Genomic DNA, 25,286 nt, shown 5'->3' with positions numbered 1-25,286 from the left:
TAAATTTTGTAATCTCAAGTGCAAAACTTTTCAAGGATATCACAGAAGTGCTTCAGAAGGAAGAGCTCCTTGTACTTGTTCTGTACTCTAAACTTTAAACTGTTACCAAGGTTTTGTTGTTCCGATTTGTGAAGAAATAAGTTGTTACGTCTTTGACTGAACTGGGTGAAAGTACTGTGAGGAATACCTGTTAGTGAATTGGAGTGTGGAGAAGAAGCAAGGAAGAAGCTGAAAGGAGAAGGATGTGCTTAGTTTCAAGAAAAATGTAAAGTCTCACAACGTGGCATATATAAATATAGGGAAAACCATTAAAATTTCCCTACAACTTAAATACTTGTCTTCATCCGGAAAATGTGAAGTCATTTGAGAGTCACGTATATTACAAATCTGGCAAAAGTTCTTTCCCTCAGCATTGACTTGGATTTACTGAGTAATGAGTGGCGGTTACTTCAACTTGAGAATTTCTCAAGAAGTCTTTGCAGTGGCCGAATAATAGATGTTTACTAATCATGTGGTACCAAGACAAAATTTGTAACAAACCAATTGTACAAGAAAAAAAATTTCTTACCATTAAAAATGGTAATCTAAATACTATGTATTACGAGGCGCATCCAGAAAGTAAGTTTCCCACGCGTCCCATAGCTAGAAACGGTATGTTGCGCGAAGTTACTACGTGTACGTGAGAGAGTAAGGTCCTAGCATGGCACATGCACTAGCGGAACTTCCCTAGTGCTCTCAGTAGCGTCGTGGCAGTGGTTAAAGATGGACGTTCCTATTCCAGCTCCCGCCGCGTGAGAAGTGCGAGCAGTGATAAAGTTTTTGAATGCGCAGGGCATAGCATCAATCGAAATCCATCGTTAGCTGTGCCAGGTCCATGGGCCTAACGGCATGAGCAAGCAGTTCCTGCAGATTTTCCGCTCCTTATTGCACACCACTGTCACGGAGTGCGTGTTAATCAAGAAGTTTTGTGTTGAAGCAACTGACCCTAGAGCACAAAGCAAGGTGCACAGGGTCAGTATTGACATTTTTGCAACGATACAGCTGACGATGGATTTCAATCGGTGCTATGCCCTGTGCATTCAAAAACTTTATCACTGCTCGCACTTCACACGCGGCGGGAGCTGGAATAGGAACTCCAATCGTCAGTCACTTCCACGACGCTACTGAGAGAATTAGGGAAGTTCTGCTGGCGCATGCACCATGTTAGGACCTTACTCTTACGTACACGCAGTCGCTTCGCGCAACATACGGTTTCCTAGCTATGGGATGCGTGGGAAACTTACTTTCTGGATGCGCCTCGTAATTACATTAATTTTGTATTATTGGACATAGTGAAAATATAGAAATTTGGCCATACCCCATATCACTCATTTTCGATTATTTTTGCGTGTCAGTCACTTACCACCACCACTTTTCGCTTCTTCTCACTCCCATGCTGATGGGGCTGGATTTGGACTTAAACAGCGTTGAAAGTCTCACTATTCATCACAGCTGTCACGAAAACTACAGATGGACATTAATATCTTTTTCTTCGATCATTTATTACTTGCAGCTTTAGGTGTCTTGTGCAATATATATACAGGGTGTTTCAAAAGTAATGGCGAAAAATGAAACCACAGATTCCTGGCACCAAAACAAGTAAAAAAAAAAGTTTATATGACGTATAGTCCGGAAATTGACAGGGACGGAGCTAAGACAGCTCCGAAAGTGGGGGAAAGGAACTTCACACCTGCTTACCAGAACAATGATACAAGGTGTCTACTGATACTGGAAATACTTAAATTAAACTGGAATTTAATTTTGATACTTGAAATGCTGGAAATATACTGGAAATCTGATCCACATACTGGAAAAACCACGAAACGTAATTTGTCAACAATCCTTTTTTTTTTTTGTAATTATTTTAATAGTCTTAGAAACAATGGTGTATCCATTGAGATTGAATTTTTTTGCAAATGAAAAGTTATATACATTTTGTAATTGGACATTTAAAGCAATGGGTGGAATGGAGGGCTGTGAGGGGAATTGGGAGGCCCCTTTAGAAATGTTAAAAAATCATTGTATTTAAAAAAAATCAAGGCTAAATAAATTTATTAAAATCATCAAAATATTCTTTCGATGGTAAAACAAGTACAAACCTAAAATCATCAAGAGAGTGATTATTCCTAAAGAACTTTTAAGAAAGTCCTTATATTAGGTATTGGAATTTTGCTGATTATATTGAATATACTGGAAATATACTGGAATATTGAAAATTAAACTCAATAGACACCGTGTGATAGAAGCTAGGAAGGGTGTTGAGAAATACACAAAAATCAGGGAGGATGAGCTGGATATGCCCCTCTGTAGAACTGTACGTTTTCCGTAAGTTTGAATTTCGCCATGTTAATTTTCACGGATGTACACTTCATCCTCCCGGTAACATATCCTTTAATTCCCACACTGTGTCTAAGGATAGTACAACCATGCTAGGTGCACTTTGCTTTGACTGCCATTTTGTTGTCATTCATGGATGACAACAACTTCGTAGTGTATTTTGTCCATCTTCATTGCACCGTTGCATTACCCGTTCCGGAAAGTTATTCCGGGAATCCTCTGACGATGTGTGGGGAATTCCTTGCACAGTTACGCCAAGCATTTGTACATGTATTTAACTTACCAGGCCGATGATTTTTATGTATTCTGACCTGGCTTTATGTATTTCTGACTTATTATACCGATAGGCAGGTGTGAAGTTCCTTTCCCCCCCACATTCGTAGCTTTCTAGTTCCGTCCCTGTCCATTTTCAGACTATATGTCATATAAACTTCTTTGCTTGTTTTGATATCAGGAGTCTGTGGTTTCATTTTTCGCCATTACTTTTGGGACATCCTATATATATATATATATACCAGTATTGTTGAAATTACTCCAGGCGTTCTAGAGTTGTGCTGGAACATACATAGATATTTTTATGTATACAGGGTGGATCTTTTATGTTGAAACACCCTTGCAACTTTTACGCTAATAGATAATATTAAATTAAATTTTAACCTGCAAATATCGACAAGAAAACATTGTTTGACATAGTCTGCAATACCACAAGATTAAAAATGATGTCAACACAACATAAAGTTGTATTTTTGAAATGACAATACGGTAGGTTACTACATATTTCAAATCTACATGCCAAACGAAAATCTACATCACTACATTTGTTATTCATTGTTACAAACTAAGGACACTACAGTATCACAAGCATTCGTAAACACCCAAATTTTGGTGGTCTCTGCAATAATAATAATGCAAGGGAGGCGGACGTGTCAATGCACATCGATGTACCTTAGTGTTGTATATTATGACCATTATGTAACGTATTTCTAACATGTAAAAATGAAGTTACAGAGAATTGAAAATTTGACTACCTTAAAACGATTTTATTTGGAAAAAGTGCTTAGATAAATATCACATCCAATCACATAAACTGAACATTTTCATCAATGTAATATGTCAGCTCGTTTTGGAAATATGAAAAACATCCGTAGAGATTGTTATACTACTTAAAGGGTGTATTTGTAAAACATTCTCTTTAAAAATCGTTGATTTCGTCTTCTTTGACAATACACAACAGTTTTTGTTGCTTATAATTACAAGTTCTCAAAAGTATATAATTTTAGGCAATGTTTTAAACTTTACCATGTGTTTATCATATCTCTGTAACGAGTTGAGATATCAAGTTGCTGTAAGAGGTATTAAAATCTTTCCGTTTATTGAAAACAGTCTATGTGATTGGATATGATCCCTATCTAAGAGCTTTTTCAAAGTGAATATTTTGAAGGAAGTCGGATTTTGAATCTCTTGTAACTTGGTTTCCTGTGTGTTATAAATACGCCATATGATGGATGGCCATTGACTTGATACTAAGGTCCTTGAGATGTAAATCAACATATCCTTCTCCCTTGCGTTATTATTGTTGTAAAAGTCTTAAAAGTTTGAATGTTTACGGATGTTTGTGATACTGTAGCATAGCTAGTACTAACACTGGGTAATAAATATAGTGTTGAAAACTTTCGTTTGGCATGTAGATTTGAAATATGTAATAATCTGACGTACTGTCATTAAAAGAAATTTATGTTGGATTGGCATCACTGTTAATCTTGTGATATTGCAGAGTATGGCGAACAATATTCCCATGTTGATATTTGCAAGTTACAAAATTCTCTCGATTTTTATGTTTTAGTTTAGAAGTTACAAACAAGGACGTGTAAAGATAATGGTCCACCCTGTATAGACCATATTAAATGATGAAGTATGATCGAAGAGCAAAACAATAGGTTTCTTATTGAATCAGTGACCTGGTTTAAAAAATGGTTGTTTCCACTGAACCGAAACTAGAATTTGATTTAATCATCTAGGACAGTTTACTTAATACACTTACAAAATAATTGAAGAGATACAGAAATGTTTTATAAAATTAATCTTATTAAATAAGAACGAATTATTATTCATATAGCCACAAATAGTGGTTAAATTATTGGGGGGCTTTAAACTCTCCCAAAAAAGAAAGAAGTATATTGATAAACCCTCTTTTCGAATGGTATTGGAAAACAAATATTTTTTAAACATAATGGGAAGAAGAGTGCTGGAGTAATCGATCAACGTTAGTTACATTAAAGTCGAAGTGTAAAATAGTAAGAAGTGTGATAAACTCTTATAATAATTTAAACTGAACATATATTAATGATGGAGGAAGTTCTCACATAGAATAAACTATTTTAACTTATGACAATTTACCTGCCAGTTTCGTTTTTATTGTTAACTAGCAGCGTTCACCCCGCTTCGCTGCGGTCACCCCGGAACGCAATAAACTTTGTTACTTAGATAATTTTTACTTTTTCGCTTTCAAGTGATATGATAAAAACCATAGAAGATTGCACTAAATGTTAACATTATATCGCCTGTCATTTATGTTAACCCGCCCCGCTTCGCTGCGGTCACCCCCGAACGCAATAAACTTTGTTACTTAGATAATTTTTACTTTTTCGCTTTCAAGTGATATGATAAAAACCATTATAACGCCTGTCATTTATGTTAACCCGCCGAGTGACACGGTCATGCGGGTTGCATATAAATACGTTTATTTTTATACCTATGATGAACTAACAAAGGATTTGTACGTAATGGACACCTGAATGGTCAATTATCTCAAGACACTGGTAATTGAAAATTAAAGTGATATGGTAAAAACCATCTAGGGTCCAAATCCTAATAACCCCCCAAAAATAAAAGAAATTGGTTCAGCCGTATTAGCGTGATGAGCGGACAAAGGATTTGTACGTTCTCTTTTATATATATAGATGTGGATTTTCAGTATATTTTAACCAATCAATATTTGTGTTACAAATTTGACAGTAATATGATGTTAAAGTTATGCGTGCTGGATATGTAATTTTAAGGAAGATCGATTAGTTCTTTTAAGTGGAAATTTAATTTATATTTGGGGCTGCGGTGGTTCAGTGGTAGAGCGTTCATCTCTAGTGCATGGGGTCCTTGGTTTGATCCCAGCTCGTGCCAAGTGAAATTTGTATTGGACAAACACCATGTGCGTGGATTTTCTCGGAGTTCTTCCGTTTCCTCTCACTTTCTTCATTCATTTCTCATCATCACTGTCTCCTTTAGCCTAACCGACATAACTGTGGGACGTAAAACTTAAAAGATTTCATTTCATTTCATTTTTAATTTATATTTTTCTTAAAATGGCATGTTAAGCAATTGACTGTTTTAATTTTAATCTTATTTTGAAAATCAGCTTGAACTTTGGAAATTTGAATATTTTAACCTTCTTATAAGGGGCTTAATCTACTTAGTTGACAATTATCTTGTATCAGTATTTTATGTACTGTATTATAATATTTTTCCAGTCTATTGTAAATGACTGTACATTGATTTTTTGCACAGCGCTACATTTTTGCGTAAGAATTGCTTGCAACACTCAAAATAAATAAATAAATTATTATTAAAAATATTGAGCCTTTGAAACTTCAAATTTAGAATAGATTTATTGTAATTTGAAAATAATATTATCAAACTACGTATACAATATTTTGTTCGGTGCCGTACAATTTTTCTGGCAACACCGAATAATCCCATTGGTATAGAAGTTCCGTGGCTTTTGGACAAAAAAATGTGACACATCCTTTTCACAGGCCTTATTTGAAACTTAACACAATTTAGGAAGTTCTGCAGAGATCGAGACAAATAATAATCTGTTGATGCCAGGTCCGAGCTAAACGGTGGATGAATTAAAACTTCTCACGAGTCATTAGAGTATGCAGTCTGGTATTGTCAGCGTGCTATACGTTATCCTTTCTGTTGCCCAATTCTGGTCATTTCTTTTTAGTTGCTAGATGCACTCGTGCTAGTTGTCAGCAGTACAGATTCGAGTCTATTGGTTTGTCCAACGACAGTAGCTCGTGATGCACGATGCCCTTCCAACTGCACCAAACGCACAGCGTTACATTCCCGGGCGCCAGTGTTAAGTTTTGCCACAGACTTTGAAACTTCTCGCTTCGATCACGATCTTTTTCGCACATTGTTTGTGCGTTATTCACTTTTCATCACTTGCGATCAACCGCGTCAAAAATGGGTCGAGTTCGTTACGTTTCAGTAGAAATTCGACCGAATAAATATTTTTCTCAGTCAAACCATATAGCACTCAAACATAGACGCTATTTTTGTAGCTAGCTTTTTTCAAATGATTTAATACTGTGTGGTGATGGATGTCCTTGGCGATTCATGGCTGCTTACTGGCCGATCTTGCTCGACTTTTGCCAGAATATTATCCTCTTTTGCTGTATTTGATCGCTCACTGCGAGAAGCATCTTGAACATCGAAATTCCTAGTACGAAAGCGACTAAACCACATTTTGGCAGTTGATTTTGATGATGTATCCTACCTATAAACAGCACAAATTTCTCTAGGGGACTACGCACCATCGGAACCTTTATGGAAGTAACATTGTAAAATAGAGCACAGTTTTGTTGGAAGTTCACCCATCTTCACGAAACAATATATCTCCCCCCCCCCCTTCTTTGTTTCGAAGAATTTCACCACTTTTAGTACATCTACTAGCTTCAACTGTCAGCTTCAAATGATGTTAAACCTGACCTGCTACGGCTTATATAGCCTGAAATTTGGGACACTGACACAGTCTCGTGCGCAAAAACCTCAATAATTTTTAGACTGCCGGACATTAATATTAATATTGTTATTATCTTTTATTAGCCATTTTCTTTATTGGTATCTCAACTTTGAATAGACATCCTTAAGACTCAGTGTCGAGTATATATTTGTCAGAAACCCGAATCAGGAATTAAGGACCCACGTTATTTATTGCTTTCTTTTTAAGAATTTCACTGATATTTGTCCATCTGATTAAAAGTTGACGCTTATTGCATGGAAATACAAGTTACATATAAAGTATAAAGTAGGATATAACTTTAAGTATAAATAGGCCCCTGATGTGCATGATAGACGAGACTTACGTAAGGCTGTATATACCGATTAATTACTGAATCATGACTATTTACCTAATAAAATGTAGTCCTTTTTTCTCTTTCCGTACAGAGATCCAACATGATAGGGATATAATGAATCGTAGTCGTCCATTAATATGGGCAACCAAACTGCTCATAATGCGGCCTTTTACTCTTAAGATGGAGGTGGGGGATATCTCGAGAGTCTGTATTTGTCGTGCCAGGGCATCTCATAGGTGTTCAGTAGAGAATTAAGGGTTTTGGGGATTATGGAAGATGATGGAAATTCACACAACGTTAATCGATTCCTGCACATAACTTGCGCTATGACAAGGTTCGTTATCATCTTGGAAGACACAATAGTCTTTAGAGAAAAAGTGAATATAATGCGATGCAACTAGTCTGCTAGATGCCGCTACCGGACAACAGTCATCCTTTGGCCTACAATAATCTGAAGACCTACTTTTTGCTCTCTAAGCATGCCTAACACCTACTCACCACCATCAGCTTGCACTGTTGTATTTTGTTTTTCTCACTTTAGCGTTAAAACGTTTCTTGAAACTCAAATTACGATTCTTATATATTGGTGTTTACAACTTAAATTAATGTTTCGATGCGAATAATGGTAATTTTGTTTCTCTTTTATTCAGGTTGCAATGCTCAACTCGATTAACGAATCTGAAGAAAAGAAACATGATTATATATTATCTCCAGTAAGTGCTAAAGCACATATCAAGAGAAACAGATCTGAGCAACCTCTTCGTTCTAAAAACCAACCACGTATCATATGTGATCTTCAACTTGAAGAAGTACCTCTTATGTTAAGTGATGTGAGTTTTTAAATTCATTTAAGTGTGTGTCTTGCTAGAAATAAGTAAAAAAAAATATTTAAACTTTTTTATGTAGATTTATATTGAATTGCGAATAAATGCTCAATAATTATATATACGGTAGTGTTGAAATTCTTCCATTTTCTATATGTAGCAATGAGATGCTAAATAGGTTGGAGTGTGCTCTTAAATAATTGTCTGACAAGTTTTGTGGGAAGAACTAGTTTAATAAGGGTATATTTCATGTAGAAGCTACCTTTAACTTATTCTGTAAGTATATGTAAATAAAAGCAAACTTAATTACTCAAAAATAAGGAATATGAAGTTCTATTATTATTATTTCGGGAATATTTATTATCGTTTCAAAGCATTCACAGGTTGTAGTTCTAATGCGCAAACATTACAAAACCGTGATAACATGTGTATAATGACCAACTTGCTATGGATAAGAAGTGTTACAATTAATGCACATAAAATAGTTGTTTATTATTGGAGTTCGTTTCATTAATGAATGTAGTTATGTAATTAATAAGGTGTGTAGTTTTATAGAAACTGAAATCACGATAAACATGAGTTGTAAAGTCCACTACATGTCTAAAAGATTCGTCAGGATGTATTATTTAGCATATAAATGCCTTTAGTGCTAACTTCAGTTTGATATGGAACGATAACATTAACAAGACTACATATTCATTTAGCTATACTTGTACCTGGTCAGTCTTCCATTTGTTTAATTATTTCGTGATAGTACTTGTATTTATTTATTTATTTATTTATTTTTGTTTAACTGAGCAATTGGATAGACTCGTCGTACTTTGAATGTCATGTGCTTTGTTCATTTTTAATACATTTGTGAGTTCTACACTTACTCTATGCGTGAGGAAGTATTGTAATAGATTTTTGTGAGGAGTTAATGAATGCATATAATACAAATTTACTTTTCGGCAACTTTTGTTGTAAGTCTTTACATTATTAAGTTGCTCCATATAGACACTAGTTTTAGATTTTCTCTATGAGGGTAGAATAAATATGTTAACAAATTCAGTAATGATTACCGGAACAAATATTAATACTAGCTTTTAGAACTAATTTTAATTCTCACATGGTTCAGTGTCATATACACATTAAACATTTAACAGAGCATAGTAAAGCACTGGTATATAAGAAATAAGCTTTCGCTAAACACTTCATAGACAGAAAAGGGAAAAAAGCAGAAAGGAAAGAAATAGTACAGAAAGAAAAACAAAACTAAGAGGAGTAGGGTTCATCAGCTTATTGTGTCCAGAGTCACTATATTTTTATTAAGAGATTCTTAATTTATGTATTTATTTTCTATTTTAAAAAGTTTGCTAGTTAGAAGTTGCTTTCTATACAAATAGAGTTGGTGTTGGAAATACAAAAATATTTACCTGTAATAATAACATGTAGTTTACAAAATTAATTGCGTTGTGAAACTTGAAGTAGGTATTTTGTGTTTTAATATGTACTTAAAGACTGAAATTGAAACATTTTAAATCAAAATATTAAAAATGATGAGTGAAAATACTAATTCCGTTGATTTCGTGTGTAAAATTTTTACTAGACAGTTTTGACTACTTGAAACTATAAGTTCTACACTGTGAGAGATCTGTAGTTACTAACGTAACATGAGAATCTCTCTTAAGCTGTCCTTCTTCATTTCTTCATTTAACTGATTCAGTTCGCGTTAGCTTGAACTGCAAAATGTGTTTATAAGTGATTCGAACTTCACATGAGTATCTTAACCTGGGGAAAAAGACCACAGGTTAAGTAACCGAAGTTGAGAAAAATCTCCGTAATCGACGGATTTAGCGCTTACACTCATCATTTTTAATAATGTTTCTGCATAACTTATTAATTTTACTTGCAGGGCCAGTATGGCCAAATGGTGGGTTGCTCGCGTGGTCTGGAGTTTATTAATAAGAATCGGCGCTACAGGAAATGGAGACCAGATTGTGGTGTGAAGGGAAATGCTAGATTGTGGTGGACGTATGCAATCAATTGCCATATTGATAAAATTAACAGGCGTTATAGGAGCCGAAATTGGAATTTTTTATTAAAACGTGCCAAAGATAATGTGCAATATATAAATGTATATATGAAACATTTACTGAACCCAGTGACATTGCCATTAGAAATGAAAAGCCACAAGGATATGATGGAACAAGAATTAAGTTACGAAGAACTTAAAATCCTTCGCGAAGTTGCTATGAATAGAGTCAAACCTGAAGAAGGAAAGCGATCAAAAAACGAGAAAGAGTGTGCTCAATCTGGTCGCAGTGTTTTACTTCAATGGTTTCCTCTCTGGTGGGGATGGTACTCTAGCGTGCCCAAAGAGTCAGAAACAGTCGACTCAACTGAGGCGCAGGTAAAGGCTAGTGCTAGTGAAACGGATCTGGAAGAGGAGATACTGGATGTTCTCTCAGACTCGCTAGAAAATAATACTATTCTGAAGAGGGATGCAGTATTCGGGCAATTTAATTTTACTTTGAAACAAGGAACGTTTAAATTACTTACGGATTCAAAAGTAGCTGCGTTATCGAATGTATTGCCCACTGGAAATAAGTAAGTATTATTATTATTATTATTATTATTATTATTATTATTATTATTATTATTATTATTTATTTATTTATTTATTTATTTATTTATTTATTTTTATGTACATTCTATTCCTAAACGATTGACCGCATTTATTAGGCTGTTTTGAACTGAAAATTGTCTTAAGTCCAACTTCAGGTATCTTCCGAAACAGTAAACCAAAGATGCCAGGTCCGAACCTCCAAGCCAATTTTCGCAATTGGGAAAGATTTGTGTCCATGTGCCTCTCTCCTTTTAAGTACAGTAAGATATGATGAAATGTTAGTAAGTGTAGAAAAAAATAACGTTCATGGAAGTAAGTAATGATACAATATTTCGAAACTATGCATGCGTTGAGACGTGCTGGTTTTTATGTCACACACGTTTCCATACGAAAAATAACATTTCCAATGAAAGGAAAGACAGTGAACATAAATATAAAAAAGATAAAGACAAAGGACCAAAAACGAAAACAGCATTTGCAACAGATATAAATGTCATTGCCTTGGGAATTCAGTTATATTTCTTCAGAAAGAACTCGGCAGAGGTGTGTGTGTTTGCTCATTGCTAAAGCGCGGGACTGCTGATCGTAAGGTCGTGAGTTCGATTACCATTTGGGTCAAACTTTTTGGTATGTAAAGATTTATTCCTCAATACATGAATAATTATCTAAAATAGTTACATTAAATCTGTTCTCTATATATTCATATATTCATTTCAGGGTATAAGTAATTATTATGTTTAAAATATAACATCTGAGATGTGGTAAGTATTGACAGAACGTTGGTATATGTGAATGTTAAATACAAATTAAGTAAATCGAGTAATGGCAGTAAATAAAGTGTGTAGTGTATTTGTCTGCAACTATTTGTCATACAGAGATTACTTCTCACTATTCTCTACAGCATGGGATTTACGTTCTTGAAATACAGTCAGAGGCGTAAAAAGAACTTACGGGTGTAAACTGAGAATATTCAAAATCTGATCGTAGTTCCAGACAGCAAGTTCAATATCCCCAAATCCATGTCCACAGCAAGTTTACAATCTCCACAAGCCAGACTAAGAGACTAAATTCTGCTTTAGTAAGGAAGGCAGAACTTCTTTCCATAGGTTTTCAAGTCAATGCTCAGTATGGAAGTGGTAAAACTTTCATCGCTCTCTCTCATATATGGAAAGAAGTTCTGCCTTCCTTACTAAACGGCGTGACAAACATCTTGGCATTTGAAGGCGGCGCTCCAAGTTCCCTTAAATGCTGCTAGCAAATGAGAGGCCTGCGGTATTGCCACGTTTATTTTGTACACATTCACTTCAGTCTATTCCCTGCCACTTGATCGCGCTGTAGTTCGTCTGCTTAGCTAAGTCATAGCCGCACCCCCTTACCACTTGGCAACATCGCGTCAGAGCTCGCGTACATTAATTTAGCTGAAATGCCAAGATGTTTGTCACAGGCTTTAGTTTGTATGTGCTTGCGTTCATGAAATCAGTTTAGTATACATGGTGGCTCAAAAGTTGGTATACAGAACAGCATCGATCAAGTGTGGCATTTTAATTTATTAATATAATGAATTTATTTGCTTTTGTTTGTTCCGAGCTTAAGGTATAAGTGAAAATGAATTAAGAACAAATAAGGAAAAAACTATAAATCAATACCTGTATGGATAGTAATAAATAAATGATATAAAATATCATGATCGATCAGTACGGAACTGTATACCTACTTTTGGGCCACCCTGTATAAAACATATATCCATCTTCCTGAGTGAACATTAGAGAATCTGAACAATTGAAACAGAACACAGAAAAAAGATACACATAAAAAACTTTAATTTCGAAAAATAACTATTGATAATGTAAAAGCAAGGCAAAATTGGATTGCTAATCTTTTTATTACAAAAGGAAATTCCCGCAGCTCAGATGATAAATTTCTTTAAATATCTTTGTATTCTGTCTCCTGTCACATTTAAGTTCGTGGGCACAGCCAATGTTAACTCCATATTACGCTCTTTCAGAGTTTTTATGTCAATTGTATGTAGTCACTTGGTATTACCACCAATCTCCATCCTGATTATATAATTACATTATTGACTCTTTAACAAATCTGTGAGTTTCTGAATACATTTCCTAAAAATTGTGGTTAACTTAGCTCCGAACCACTGCATTCAAAGTACGCCGTCTCACGCTCAGTATAAAAGAGCACAAGAATTATTTAATTCGGGTACCCCAGAGCCCTTCTCTGCTGTTTCAACGTTATTTATTTATTTATGTCAACGTTAGTCACAAGAACTGAAACTGACCAATAAATGTAGTCACTGAATAAGATCTGAAATAATTTATCTCTAACTGCTTTAATTGACATATGACCTCGTAACCGTGAGTCTTTAATAAGCTGAACTCTAATTAGCTTTAGAATTATTAGATTTTAATCGATAATTAGGGTTACTGAACCCAAATCTGAAATCAGTTTTTATCTGTCTTCCAGTTACCTGCTAGGATAAATTCTTAAAATGGAGAAAGCTAATCAAACAGAAAAGACCTACTAGTCTCACAAGGAGACTTACGGAAGTGTCACTCACCGATCACTTGTAGGACATCGAAAAATAATCGACATGTATTTCTTTGTTTCGGCAATGGTGAAGATTTAAGGGTAGAAACCACCCTTTGAACGTTAGGGGTATTCTCCTAGCATAGACAGAAAACAATCATTTAATATAGAAGAAAACATACTGCAAGGGGAGTTTCAGGACAGCTGATTCAGAATCTGACGTCAAAATTACAAAATTCAAAATGTGAGATCCAATATGGTGATTACAATTACAAAATGCCTTCTGGTTTGAAATTCTCTGCAGTTAGTTAAGAACAATTGAAGGGCAAGGAAAAAAAAGAAGGAATGTCACCAAACTGCATTTTCAAGAAAACGGCGTTTTAATATTGAAAACCGCGTAAAAAGAATAGCGTTAGTTAAATCTTTTTCTCTTTTTTACATGGACATTTCTACATCTACGCATGCATGGCATATACAGTCAAATAGTACCAAGAGTCACCAATAGATAGGACAGAGCACCTGATAAAGCACACACATCAGGGCTCATAGCGAGTCACTTTTTTTTTTAATTAAAAGTTACATTTTTTCAAGTTGGTCACTAAAAGTTACTTTTTTTCAAATTTGTCACTAAAAGTTATTTTTTTGGGAGGTAAAGTGACTTTTTCGTGTGATTTATGTTTTGCATTGGCAGTTTTCTAAGAAAAATACTATGAAAATAAATGGAAAAACGCAGAAATTTGTTACTCATTACTCTTCTGAAAGCTTCAGTACTTGCTGCCACATGTGAAACAGTCAGCTTTATTCTCACTTCAGCTTTTATTCTTTCTAAAGCACAGTGGATGGTTGGTGGATGCTGAAGCTCTCAAGGTGGGGCTGAGAACCCTTCTGTGCCTACTCTTTCTTCTATCATAATAGTCTTTTATTTTTCTCTCGTAATAGTTAACGCTCCGCTCAACGTTGTGTGTGTGTGTGTGTGTGTGGGTGTGGGTGGGGGGTGGGGGGTTCATCATGTTCGTCTTATGTAATGCTTTTTGTATATTCTTCTTAAGAGTAGGTGATTAATTTGAATATTTCCTGGCTTTGAGAACTCTCAGTGCTAAGTTAAATATAATGTCTGGGATGAAGAAATTCGGAAATAGGCAAGAACTGGTTCCACTTACTCAGAAGCTTCTTACATCTGCTAAGTCTGCTTACTAAATAAAAAGCATACTTAGAAAACCTAAGAAATGAGGAAGCTCAAAAAGAAGTAAAGAAGAAAAGGTGAAACAAAACAACAAAGAGAGAGAGGTGATGGAGAAATTGACAAAGGAAAAAAGGGGCATGATGAGATTTTAGTCACTTTTTGGTCACTATTTCGTGTGCTTTTGGTCACTTTTTCGTGTGCTTTTGGTCACTTTTCAACTATTTACAAGAGACCAGACCACTATGAGCCCTGATACGTGAATATTCCTTGCTTTTTTCCCTTACCCTTCAATTATAGTTGGCAGGGGTTCCTACGAGAAGGTTGCAGACCGATTTGAAACCCCTTTCTATTGTTTTGAAACCCATTTATTTTAACGGAATGCGTGATTAAAATGTGTCTCAGCACCTCTCCCTATTCGGGATACTTATGTATAGTAATTCCCCTCGTCTCTCAATATGGCAGAACTTCAGATATCCTCAATTGTTATAATTATGAATTTATTGAGAAAACGATTCACAGTAATATTATTTCGTAAAAAACTGTGTGATTCGTAGACATTGTTTACACCAAGCTCACATTATTACAGCAATAACTGTGATAAATCGCAAAATGCAGCACAATCTTCTTCCAAATAACTGTTTTTGTATCACACATATCTAATAAGATTTACAAATCTGGGAGAAGAAAACTGATTATGAATCAGTGATTTGGATCTAAATTATATTATTACGGAGATGTAAATTTATGTTAGAGGGCAGTATCAGTAAAATGTCTCAAGAAGTTTTTCCACGGCCTAAAGACGAACACATCAAGAGGCTGAACCCTGCCAGTTGTTAGTGCAGAATGGTTTGTATTTTGAAGTACTCGTTTGTTCGTAAAATAGGTTGAAAAGTTGATGAATTGTGACCACTCCATGAATCTAATAATATTTACTTTACGTTATACATTGGGAGAAAAACCTCTTGAAACCATGATCTCCCAAGACTTTATGTTAATTTTCCCAAATTTGATGCTTTCACAAGGACATTTTCAGATTAAAAGAGGTTGTTTTGGACTATAGGGCCAAATGTTCTATTCTTTTCCTAAATAATAATTAACAACGGTAATAACAACACCATTTTCAGAAAGTAAATGCTGTATGGTGTAGCTGAGAGTCATAGAGTAATTGACTGTGCCACAATTTCTACTGTTTGTGTCCCTGTAAACGCTATAATGAGAGGTGCAGAAACTCATTAATCAAGCATCCCATTAAAATAAGTACAGAAAAGGGTTTCAAATTGGTCTGCAACCTCCTCGCAGTAATCTCTGCCAACTATAATTGTTTTCGGCTAACGCAGAGAATTTCAAACCAGAAGACATTTTGTAATTGTAATCACTATATTCGATCCGCCACTTTGAATTTTGTAATTTTAACGCCAGATTCTGAATCAGCTGTCCTAATACTTCCTGGCAGTATGTTTTCTTCTGAATTAAATGATTGTTTTCGGTTTATGCTTAGAGACCACCCCTAACGTTGAAAGGGTGGTTTCAACCCTTAAATCTTCACCATTGCCGAAACAAAAAAATACGTGTCGATTATGTTTTGATGTTCTACAAGTGTTCAAAGTTTCATTCAAATCGGCGAGGATTCCGTATCCTTGTCAGAGCAATAATATTAAAAGTGGAATTATAAATTAAGACAATGAACAGTCATGTCTTACGCTAAACCAAAACACAGAAGAGGCTGTATTGTTCCTTATTATTCATTTTCAAATGGTATCAGGTTTAATATCCGGTAGGGATACAAACAGTGGTTGAAGTGAGACGGTATGCGGTGGTATGCCATACCGCCTCTGGTTTTTCAGTGATGAAGGCATACCGTCTCTGGTTTTTCCATTATTAAAACATACCGTCACTGGAAAGTAAATGCTAACTAGCTTTATTAAATCCATTTTTATACACAGTAATTGACGAATAGTTTTGCACGTAGAAGGTTTTATTTCTTATATAGAAATAATTTCTAACTTAACAATACCGACATTTTTCTTACCTTTTTTGTACTTTTTGTTTTTAAAATGAGTGTCTGCAAAGAAGTTCATCTAGTTTATATTTAGATGTGCCACATTCAATTGTTTCTTTGTTATGTTTGTGTGTATATGTATGTTTTCTTGCCTTAATGCATATAAATGCTGTGTTTTGAGCATGGGCAATTTTAGAAATTGTCTATTGTAGGAGCGGACCCCACAGTCGAGTGGGGGACCGAGAGTTTTGCCACAGGAAATTATTAATATCCTCATTTGGTTTTTGAGCATTTTCCTGTATAATTCTCTATAATACAACGTGTTTTTTTCCTTTCAGAAAGTTGGAGGGGATCAAAGTATCTCCATGCCCCCCTCCCGCGTTATTACAAAGAAGCTCTCCAATGGTTTTCATTCATTATGTAAATAGAAATGCAATCTTTTAGGCAACATATCTTCTCTGCATTTCAACATTTAGGTAGCCGGTATGTCAAGTCAAAATTGTAATAAAACATACCACCTCTGTTTTTTTTTTTTCCACTTCGAACACTGGATACAAGTGTTCCTACGTTAAACTTAGAAGCTCAAAACCCCGGCTGGACGGAACACCCATTGTCATCCCATTATTCGCACAATAAATTCGTGTTCTAAACATTGCGTTGTTTCGCTATCTAATGTAAAAGTGAAATGAAATGAAATCTTTGAGTTTTACGTCCCACGATTATGCCGGCTAGGCTAAAGAAGACGGTGAGGATGAGAAATGAATAAAATGAAGAAAGTGGGAGGAAACGGGAGAACACCGAGAAAACCCACGCACACGGTGTTTGTCCACCACAAAGTTCATTTGGCGCGATCTGGGATCGAACCAGGGACCCCATGCACCAGAGGTGAACGCTCTACTACTGACCCACCGCGGCCCCGAGGGTAAAATTGAGAGCGTCGGTATTGGTTAACCGGGTAGTTTCCCCTATACGCTAGAAATGCATTTATATTTGTAATTATCAATCGGAGTGCCGCGGCACTTTGTGAGTCTGAATGGTGATACTCGACAAATCAAAGGAAATTAATTGTTAGTTGTCTGCTGAATTAACACCGTGCAGAATTCTTCAGCCCCATAGTGTCATTCAATTTCAGCAAGACCAGCCCCAATACATACTTCCCGTATGGTTCACAGAGCAGCCTGAGATGGATATAATTTACTGACCGCTTCGTGAAACAAACTGCAATCCCATGAAAAATGTGGGCGGAACTGAAGTGTACTCTAACGGACAGTTGGCCTGAGGGAGATCCAGCATGAACTCGAGATGACCTGTGGGTTCTCATTTCCTAGTCATGGTTGAAGGTAGAGAAGGAGATAGATTTATGGCCATCTAAAAGATTTCATGGCCGAAGAACGTGAAATCTGTAATAAACGCAGAAGGGTTGTTGACACAATATAAATGTCCTCACCGCAACTCTTAAACAGCCCTTTCTAAGGCTACCGAAACTTTTCTGAAAATGTTTCTTGTAGCAGCTTGTGTGCAATTTTACTAATAAAGAAAAAGTCTCTGTTTGATTTAAACTTAACACCAGTCGATGGGAATCTCGCATTCTGCCAGTTAGCTAACATGAACACACTACAAACCCATTCTAAACAAACATGAGTTTGAATTTCCGATGTTCAATGACACTCATATTCGTTGTAAATGTTCTATTAAACTCGGGACATTCCGAATCTCGGAATCTCAATGTAGCAAAATTTTTAAGCACATTTAAGCAACAAATGACAATAAAAATATTCGAATTTATTTCCATTACCCGATTAACGAAAGTATGGATTTATACTGTTTCTTCCCAACAATACTGTCATGTGTCCAAATTTTTGTCATGTTTCATATTTTTGATCATAAGATTTTCATTTTCTACAATTGCAAAATTCCCAAATTCCGAAATTTCGACATTCTTTAATTTGAAAATGGAATTAATGACTTCCTAATGCTACCTATTCGACCACCGCTGGTTCTTACACAGAATATGTCACAAAACCTCAGGTTGGAAATCTTTATGGAAATACAATTACGTATATTTCAATCTCTCGCGTGAAGTATTCGGAGAAATATTAATAATTTCAAAAGAATAGAAGAAACTGCTTTCAAATTATACTGTAAACTAGCTGAACCTGCGCTCTCTACACAGCGCATCATTCACATATGAGCATGTATCTCCTTGTCATTCCTCACAACATCTGTTTACAGACATAAGTGAAACACATCTTGATAAAAATCGGCAAGGATAGATATTTTTGATTATTTTTTCAATATGTCGCACCGTTTGCAAGATTGAGCCTACTTCCGGTTGAAGTTTCTAATTTATGTTAGTGTTTTCTTTCTTCTTGCATGCAGTACGTAATAAGCAAATACATTACATACATTATTAATTATAATGTGAGTTATATATGTTGTTCATTGGGCAAAAGACTGCAAAAATAAAGATTCATCTTAGATTGGAGAAATGACTATCGTTCCTTTTTCATTATTATTTGGCCATGAAACAAACGCCTGAGATATATATATATAACCCCTCTATACAACTATGTGATGATGTAATGTGTAATGCCTAGGATATGATGCTTTAGGATTTTTTTTTTTTTAAATTCATCACTTCCATTGTACCCGTGAAAATATAATAAAAAATAATGGCCATGTTTTTTTTAAATATTCTATTAGAACTGGACAATCCACGCAAAATTTGCGATTGATTAGTGAAAACGTCATCTTTCTAGAGCCTGTAGTTTCCGAGATCTCATTGTCGAAAGGATTGGCCACAAACATATAAACGGCCACAAACATGTAGTTTAAAAGAACTCCAGAGATAGCAGCACTGTTCAATTGCATTGATTTTGGAGAAGGCTTATTAAAATACAAAGGCTTTGAACAATAATTTTAAGAAATAAACTTTGTGAAAAAGATTTATTTAAAGTACACATACTTTAAAATATTTGTCTTTTTTAAACGTGAAATTACAAATAACCGTATATCATAGGTTTAAAATCAAAGGTTAGAGGGTGGAGCTGAGACGTTTCTATTGCAATCGTAGCATTTTAACAGATAGATAGTACATTTTACTTTTCATAATTGTGGTCATGCATTAGATGAATAAAGTACATATATAATAATGCACAACTTTAACAGTGAATTAAATAAATGTCAGTGAAAATCTCTCATATTTAGCGGTTATAATACTATCTTTAAGAACGTAAATCCGATGCTGTGATGAGAATATTGAGAAGTAATTTCCGTATAACAAATAGCTGCAGACAGATACACAACACATACTTATGTATTGCCATTACATGTTTTTACTTAATTTGTATTCAACGTTCACATATAATATACCGGCGTTCTGTGATCACCCACTATATTCCAGATGTCATATTTTAAACATAATAATTACTTATGCCCTGAAATGATAGTATGAATATATTATAACTGAATTATTTTAATGTAATTATTTTAGATAATTATTCATGTATTGAGGAATATATCATTGCATACCAAAAAGTTTGTCCCAAACGAGAATCGAACTCATGACTTTATGATTAGCAGTCCCGCGCTTTACCTTTGAGCTAACATGAACACCCCTTCTGAGCTCCTTCTAAAGAAATATACGTAAATTTCCAAGACAGTGACATTCATAACTGTTGGAAACGCTTTTTTTTTTTGTCTACTGTATCTTTTTTATTTACCATAGATGCGAGAACTCTGTTCGTTGTCTTTTCTTTCATAAAGAATGTTCTTTTACGTATGGAAACGTAAATGACGACAGCATATTCTCACAGGTATACATAGTTTCGAAATATTGTATGATTATGTATTTCTATGAATGTGTGTTTTTTTCTACACTTAATAACACTTCAACATGTCTTAGTACACTTAAAAGAAGAAAAACACCCCTGCATATTTTTTCCCAATTGCAAAGGTCGGCTTGGAGGGCTGGAACCTGGCATTTTTGATTTAATTTCCGAAGATACCCGTAGTTTTATTTCGAGAATTTTCAGTTCAAAATTTTCGAAATTATTTTTTCCATTCTTGTCTATGATCCTGAGAAACAAAATTGAAACACTTATATTACCTTCCTGTCGTCAAGCCACTCCATTTTTTATTTATCATTTGTTATTCTTTGTAAATTTCAACTTAGTTCTTCCCCTATGTTGTATATTTTTTCTTTTCATTTATTATTCCTTCGTTCTCATGCAATATCTTATTAGGGTTATCTTCCTCCATTAAACTGTTTTTTCATCTAAGTAATACTATCACATGATCATGCGCTCTAGCATGGCACCCTTCTTGACGCTTCAATAGGTATTTATGTGTTCTTTCATTTTACTATTCTTCTTCTTCCCCCCTCCCCCCTTCCTGGCTGATGAAGTTTTGAGCGAAAGTGCTTATCGTGTACTGAATTAGAGTATGACTTAAACGGTTGACCTTCCCATTAAATCCCAATCAGACAATCAATTGATTGATCAGATAATAATATAATCAGGCTGTAACTAGATGGAGTTCAGTGGAAGAAAATATAACTTGTGGGACAGGTAAGTCGGCAGGACTGCAGTAGGGTGAAGGGATAATAAATGAAGAGAAAACAATCGCATGATGTAGGGGAAGGATTGATGAACGTAAATTAATGAGGAAATAGTAAAAGATAATAAATAAATAAATAAACAGTAGGAAAAATAAAATAATAAATAAGATAATCCAGAATGAGTAGTAATGTAAATTTTCATTACATTTCATTCCAACTTACGCCCTTTTTTGTTACTAAGTCTCCATTGTTTTCAGTTTTGAGTCCTTTTTCCCTACACCACTTAAAATCTTCATTCATTATTACTTTTCTCCACTTCACATGTACCGTCCATTAGTTTTATCTTCCTCCACGAAACTTCATAACTGATAACACTATTGTGTAACCACGTGACTCTACATTCTAATACGGCATGTACTTGGACCTTTCTAAGCTTATTTTCTGTTGATAGTGCTCCTAGAATAAGTTTGTTTTAGTGTTGTGATCATGTTTTCTAGTATTCCTCTGTTGCAACGTGGTTGTGAGTAGATGTACTTTTTACCAAAAGCTTTGGAATGGATCAAATGTTTCGCTCTTTAAAACTTATTATTATTTTTTTAAAATTAAATAACGGAAGGAATAGTTAGTTTCCATAATTTAAGTAGTAAAATAGCTTCATTAATATATTTCGATGGCTATCAATACTTTTCTGATGGTCTACATCTGATACTGATTTCTTTTCAGGTTGCCTTTAATGGAACTTGAATTTGAAAATATGAAAATGAAGTTTGAATCTAGGCCACGAACTAAGTCTCATATGTTTGAGATAAGTTTAGGAGCAATGTATTTACAAGATAAACTGACAGAGGATTCTGTTTTTCCAGTCTTAATTGCTCCACAAAGTCAAGAAATCGCTCCCTCGTTTGCTAAAAGTGCAATGAGTCGAAATCTAGTTAGTTTCTCCAAACTTAGCTCTTTCACAACTCAAACTGCCAAGAAACCAGAAGAACCTTTGTTCGAACTTGTGTATGAGAAGAAGCCATTCAATAGTAAAATGGATTACAGGTACATAAACAGAAGAATGGTTTTTATTTCCTGTGTTTTAATGCTATAATATTGTATATTTAAAGAATAATAATTCACATTAATATTTTCATTCTATTGTGAAGAAGAACTAGGTGAAAACATTTTTAATTTATTTTTTGGTCCTTAATCATTGTACTGATTGTTAAATTTAAGTAAACTTGAAGGGATTTAGAAAAGAAAGATAATTAATGAATAAATTTGTAGCATCAAGAATATATTACCAAATTTTTTAGTTGTTTTTTTTTTCTTTTTTTAAATCGCAAGATTATTATTTATATCGCAATATTTTGAAGCAAGTGAAGGTGATAAAAGGTCAAGCGTAGATAAATATTTATCTTTCTTACTTCATAATTTTTAAATACTGGTTTCGAATTTAGCATCTACCATACCGATTTAAGTTTTTTAGTTACATTGAGCCGATTCCAATGTGCAACTACCGCGCGTGCGCAACCCATTGCCATGATATTGTCACGAGGTAAGCAACAGTATCCTGTTAGTCATGCAGTAGAGTATTGTTGTCGAGCGTATTCTGGTGGCGCCGAAAGTGAACAGATTCTGGGGGCGGAGGGGGGGGGGGAGATTCATCTAGGTCCTTTACGATGCAAATTTCACAGCGTCGCGCATCGTAGAAATGTGTCAAATGCATAATTTTCGTGTAGGTTGTGCTACCGTGAATCTTAATGTACGGAAATATGCGGTATAGAATCCTGGGTCTACCATACCGACGCGAGCAGCTAGAAACCGACTTCCTATGAAGAGATGCTGGAGCTATTGCGTGCAGTTCGATGAATGGTATCCTACGAAAATTCCCTCACACAGCGTGCAATGGTCAGCAAATGCTGCATATTGCAGGCGACAATCAACGGCGTCATTTACAGGGATTTACGCCTCACGGTCGTTCGCAAGAGCAATGTGCACTTCCTGAAACTATGTCATGTGCGCGAAAAAAGAAACTGAAGGATGATGTATAAATGTCATCTCGCGGGTGATCGCTGAAAGTTTGTTGTTTCCCTTGATAAGGCGTGGATTTACCTCATAAACTGTGGTCAAGTTCGTGCCATTACATACAAAGATATTTTCCCGAAAGCGTTCATTATTGTTACGTGTTTCTCGTTCAGGCGCAAATTGCGTCTCCGAAAGGTGGAGCGAAACGACAAGATCAATTCTACGTACCAAACTCATGTCCTGACTGAAAAGTACTAGCATGAAATCACACTCGGTTGAAAAAGCGTGAAATCTTTTTCAGACTAGCCATCCACAGTGAAGTTTTCCTGAAGTTTCCTCATTCACGCCAGGTAAATGCCGGTATGGTATTTAACATATAGGTCCGAGGACACTTCCTTCCTTCCCTTTCGTCGAATAGTGTGATCGCCAAAGGACATCATTCCTCATACGTGACGAGCTAACATGGCCATAGATGCCGAAAGCCCAGATCTAATTCCTAAATCCTAAATCTTACGAGAATGAAATCGCAGCATTTTACGGACAAGATGTGAATCAGGTTAAACTTCAAGACAAGACCTTCAGCTACTCAGTGAAATCATCGCTGGAATTCTATCGCCGTATGGAATAGGAAACTGGAATAGCGGCAATTCCCCTCTCTGACATTCCTGTCAAGATTTCAGATACCACCCAAGTGGACTATTGAGCTTACGGACTCCTCAAACGGCGCCTGTCCCACGGTTGAGTCTGCATCATGTTCGGTCTGTGGAAAGCCTATAAAGAGGAGTGGGATACAATACCTATAGTCCAGCTGTAAAGTAGTCTCCTGCAATGGAAACTTCAATGTTGGGCAATAGTCAGTAGATGTGGCCTGAAGATCGGTCACAATCGATAGTGGAAATACGATATTTATTAGGTAAGATGCACATTCAAAGTCACCTCTGTAATACTGACTTTTCATATACATTATGTGATCAAAAGTATCCGGACAGCCCCAAAACATACGTTTTTTCATATTAGGTGCATTGTAATGCCAGGTACTTATTATCAGCGACCTCAGTAGTCATTAGACATTGTGAGAAAGCAAAATGGGGCGCTCCGCGGAACTCACGGACTTCGAACGTGGTCAGGTGATTGGGTGTCACTTGTGTCAGAAGTCTGTACGCGAGATTTCCACACCCCTAAACATCCCTAGGTCCACTGTGTCTGATGTGATAGTGAAGTGGAAACGTGAAGGGACCCGTATAGCATAAAAGCGTACAGACCGACCTCGTCTGTTGACTGACAGAGACCGCCGATACTTAAAGAGAGTCGTAAAGCGTAATAGGCAAACATCTATCCAGACCATCACACAGGAATTCCAAACTGCATCAGGATCCACTCTAAGTACTATGACAGTTAGGCGTGAGGTGAGAAAACTTGGATTTCATGGTCGAGTGGCTGCTCATAAGCCACACATCACGCAGGTAAATGCCAAACGACGCCTCGCTTGGTGTAAGAAACGTAAACATTGGACGATTGAACAGTGGAATAACGTTGTGTGGAGTGACGAATCACGGTACACAATGTGGCGATCCGATGGGGGTGTGGGTATGGCGAATGCCCGGTGAACGTCATCTGTTAACGTGTGTAGTTCCAACAGTAAAATTCGGAAGTGGTGGTATTATGGTGTGGTCGTGTTTTTCTCAGGGGGGGCTTGCACCCCTTGTTGTTTTGCGCGGCACTCTCACAGCGCAGGCCTACATTGATGTTTTAAGCACCTTCTTGCTTCCCACTGTTGAGGAGCAATTCGGGGATGGCGATTGCATCTTTCAACACGATCGAGCACCTGTTCATACTGCACGGCCTGTGGCGGAGTGGTTACACAACCATAACATCCCTGTAATGGACTGGCCTGCACAGAGTCCTGATTTGAGTTCTATAGAACACTTTTCGGATGTTTTGGAACGCCGACTTCGTGCCAGGCCTCACCGACCTACATCGATACCTCTCCTCAGTTCAGCACTCCATGAAGAATGGCCAGCCATTCCCCAAGAAACCTTTCAGCACCTGATT

At 35.9% G+C, this 25,286-nt stretch overlaps 1 protein-coding gene across 6 annotated transcripts in view; it reads left to right on the top strand.

Annotated features, from left to right (window-relative positions):
* Vps13D (vacuolar protein sorting 13D) overlaps window positions 1-25,286 on the top strand; it is a 571,041-nt gene that overhangs the window by 66,690 nt on the left and 479,065 nt on the right. For all 6 annotated transcript variants that reach the window (XM_081740126.1, XM_081740128.1, XM_081740131.1 and 3 more), the window contains exons 6-8: window positions 8,165-8,344; window positions 10,233-10,927; window positions 21,948-22,268. In XM_081740126.1, coding sequence (XP_081596252.1) covers window positions 8,165-8,344; window positions 10,233-10,927; window positions 21,948-22,268 — 1,196 coding nt within the window. The remainder of the gene's footprint in view (window positions 1-8,164; window positions 8,345-10,232; window positions 10,928-21,947; window positions 22,269-25,286) is intronic.

This window comes from Thermobia domestica, chromosome 15 (assembly GCF_964235325.1).
Source record: "Thermobia domestica chromosome 15, izTheDome1.hap1.1, whole genome shotgun sequence".
Taxonomy (NCBI): Eukaryota; Metazoa; Arthropoda; class Insecta; order Zygentoma; family Lepismatidae; genus Thermobia; species Thermobia domestica.
The sequence above is the reverse complement of the archived record's forward strand: the minus strand, read 5'-3'. Positions and strand labels throughout refer to the sequence as shown.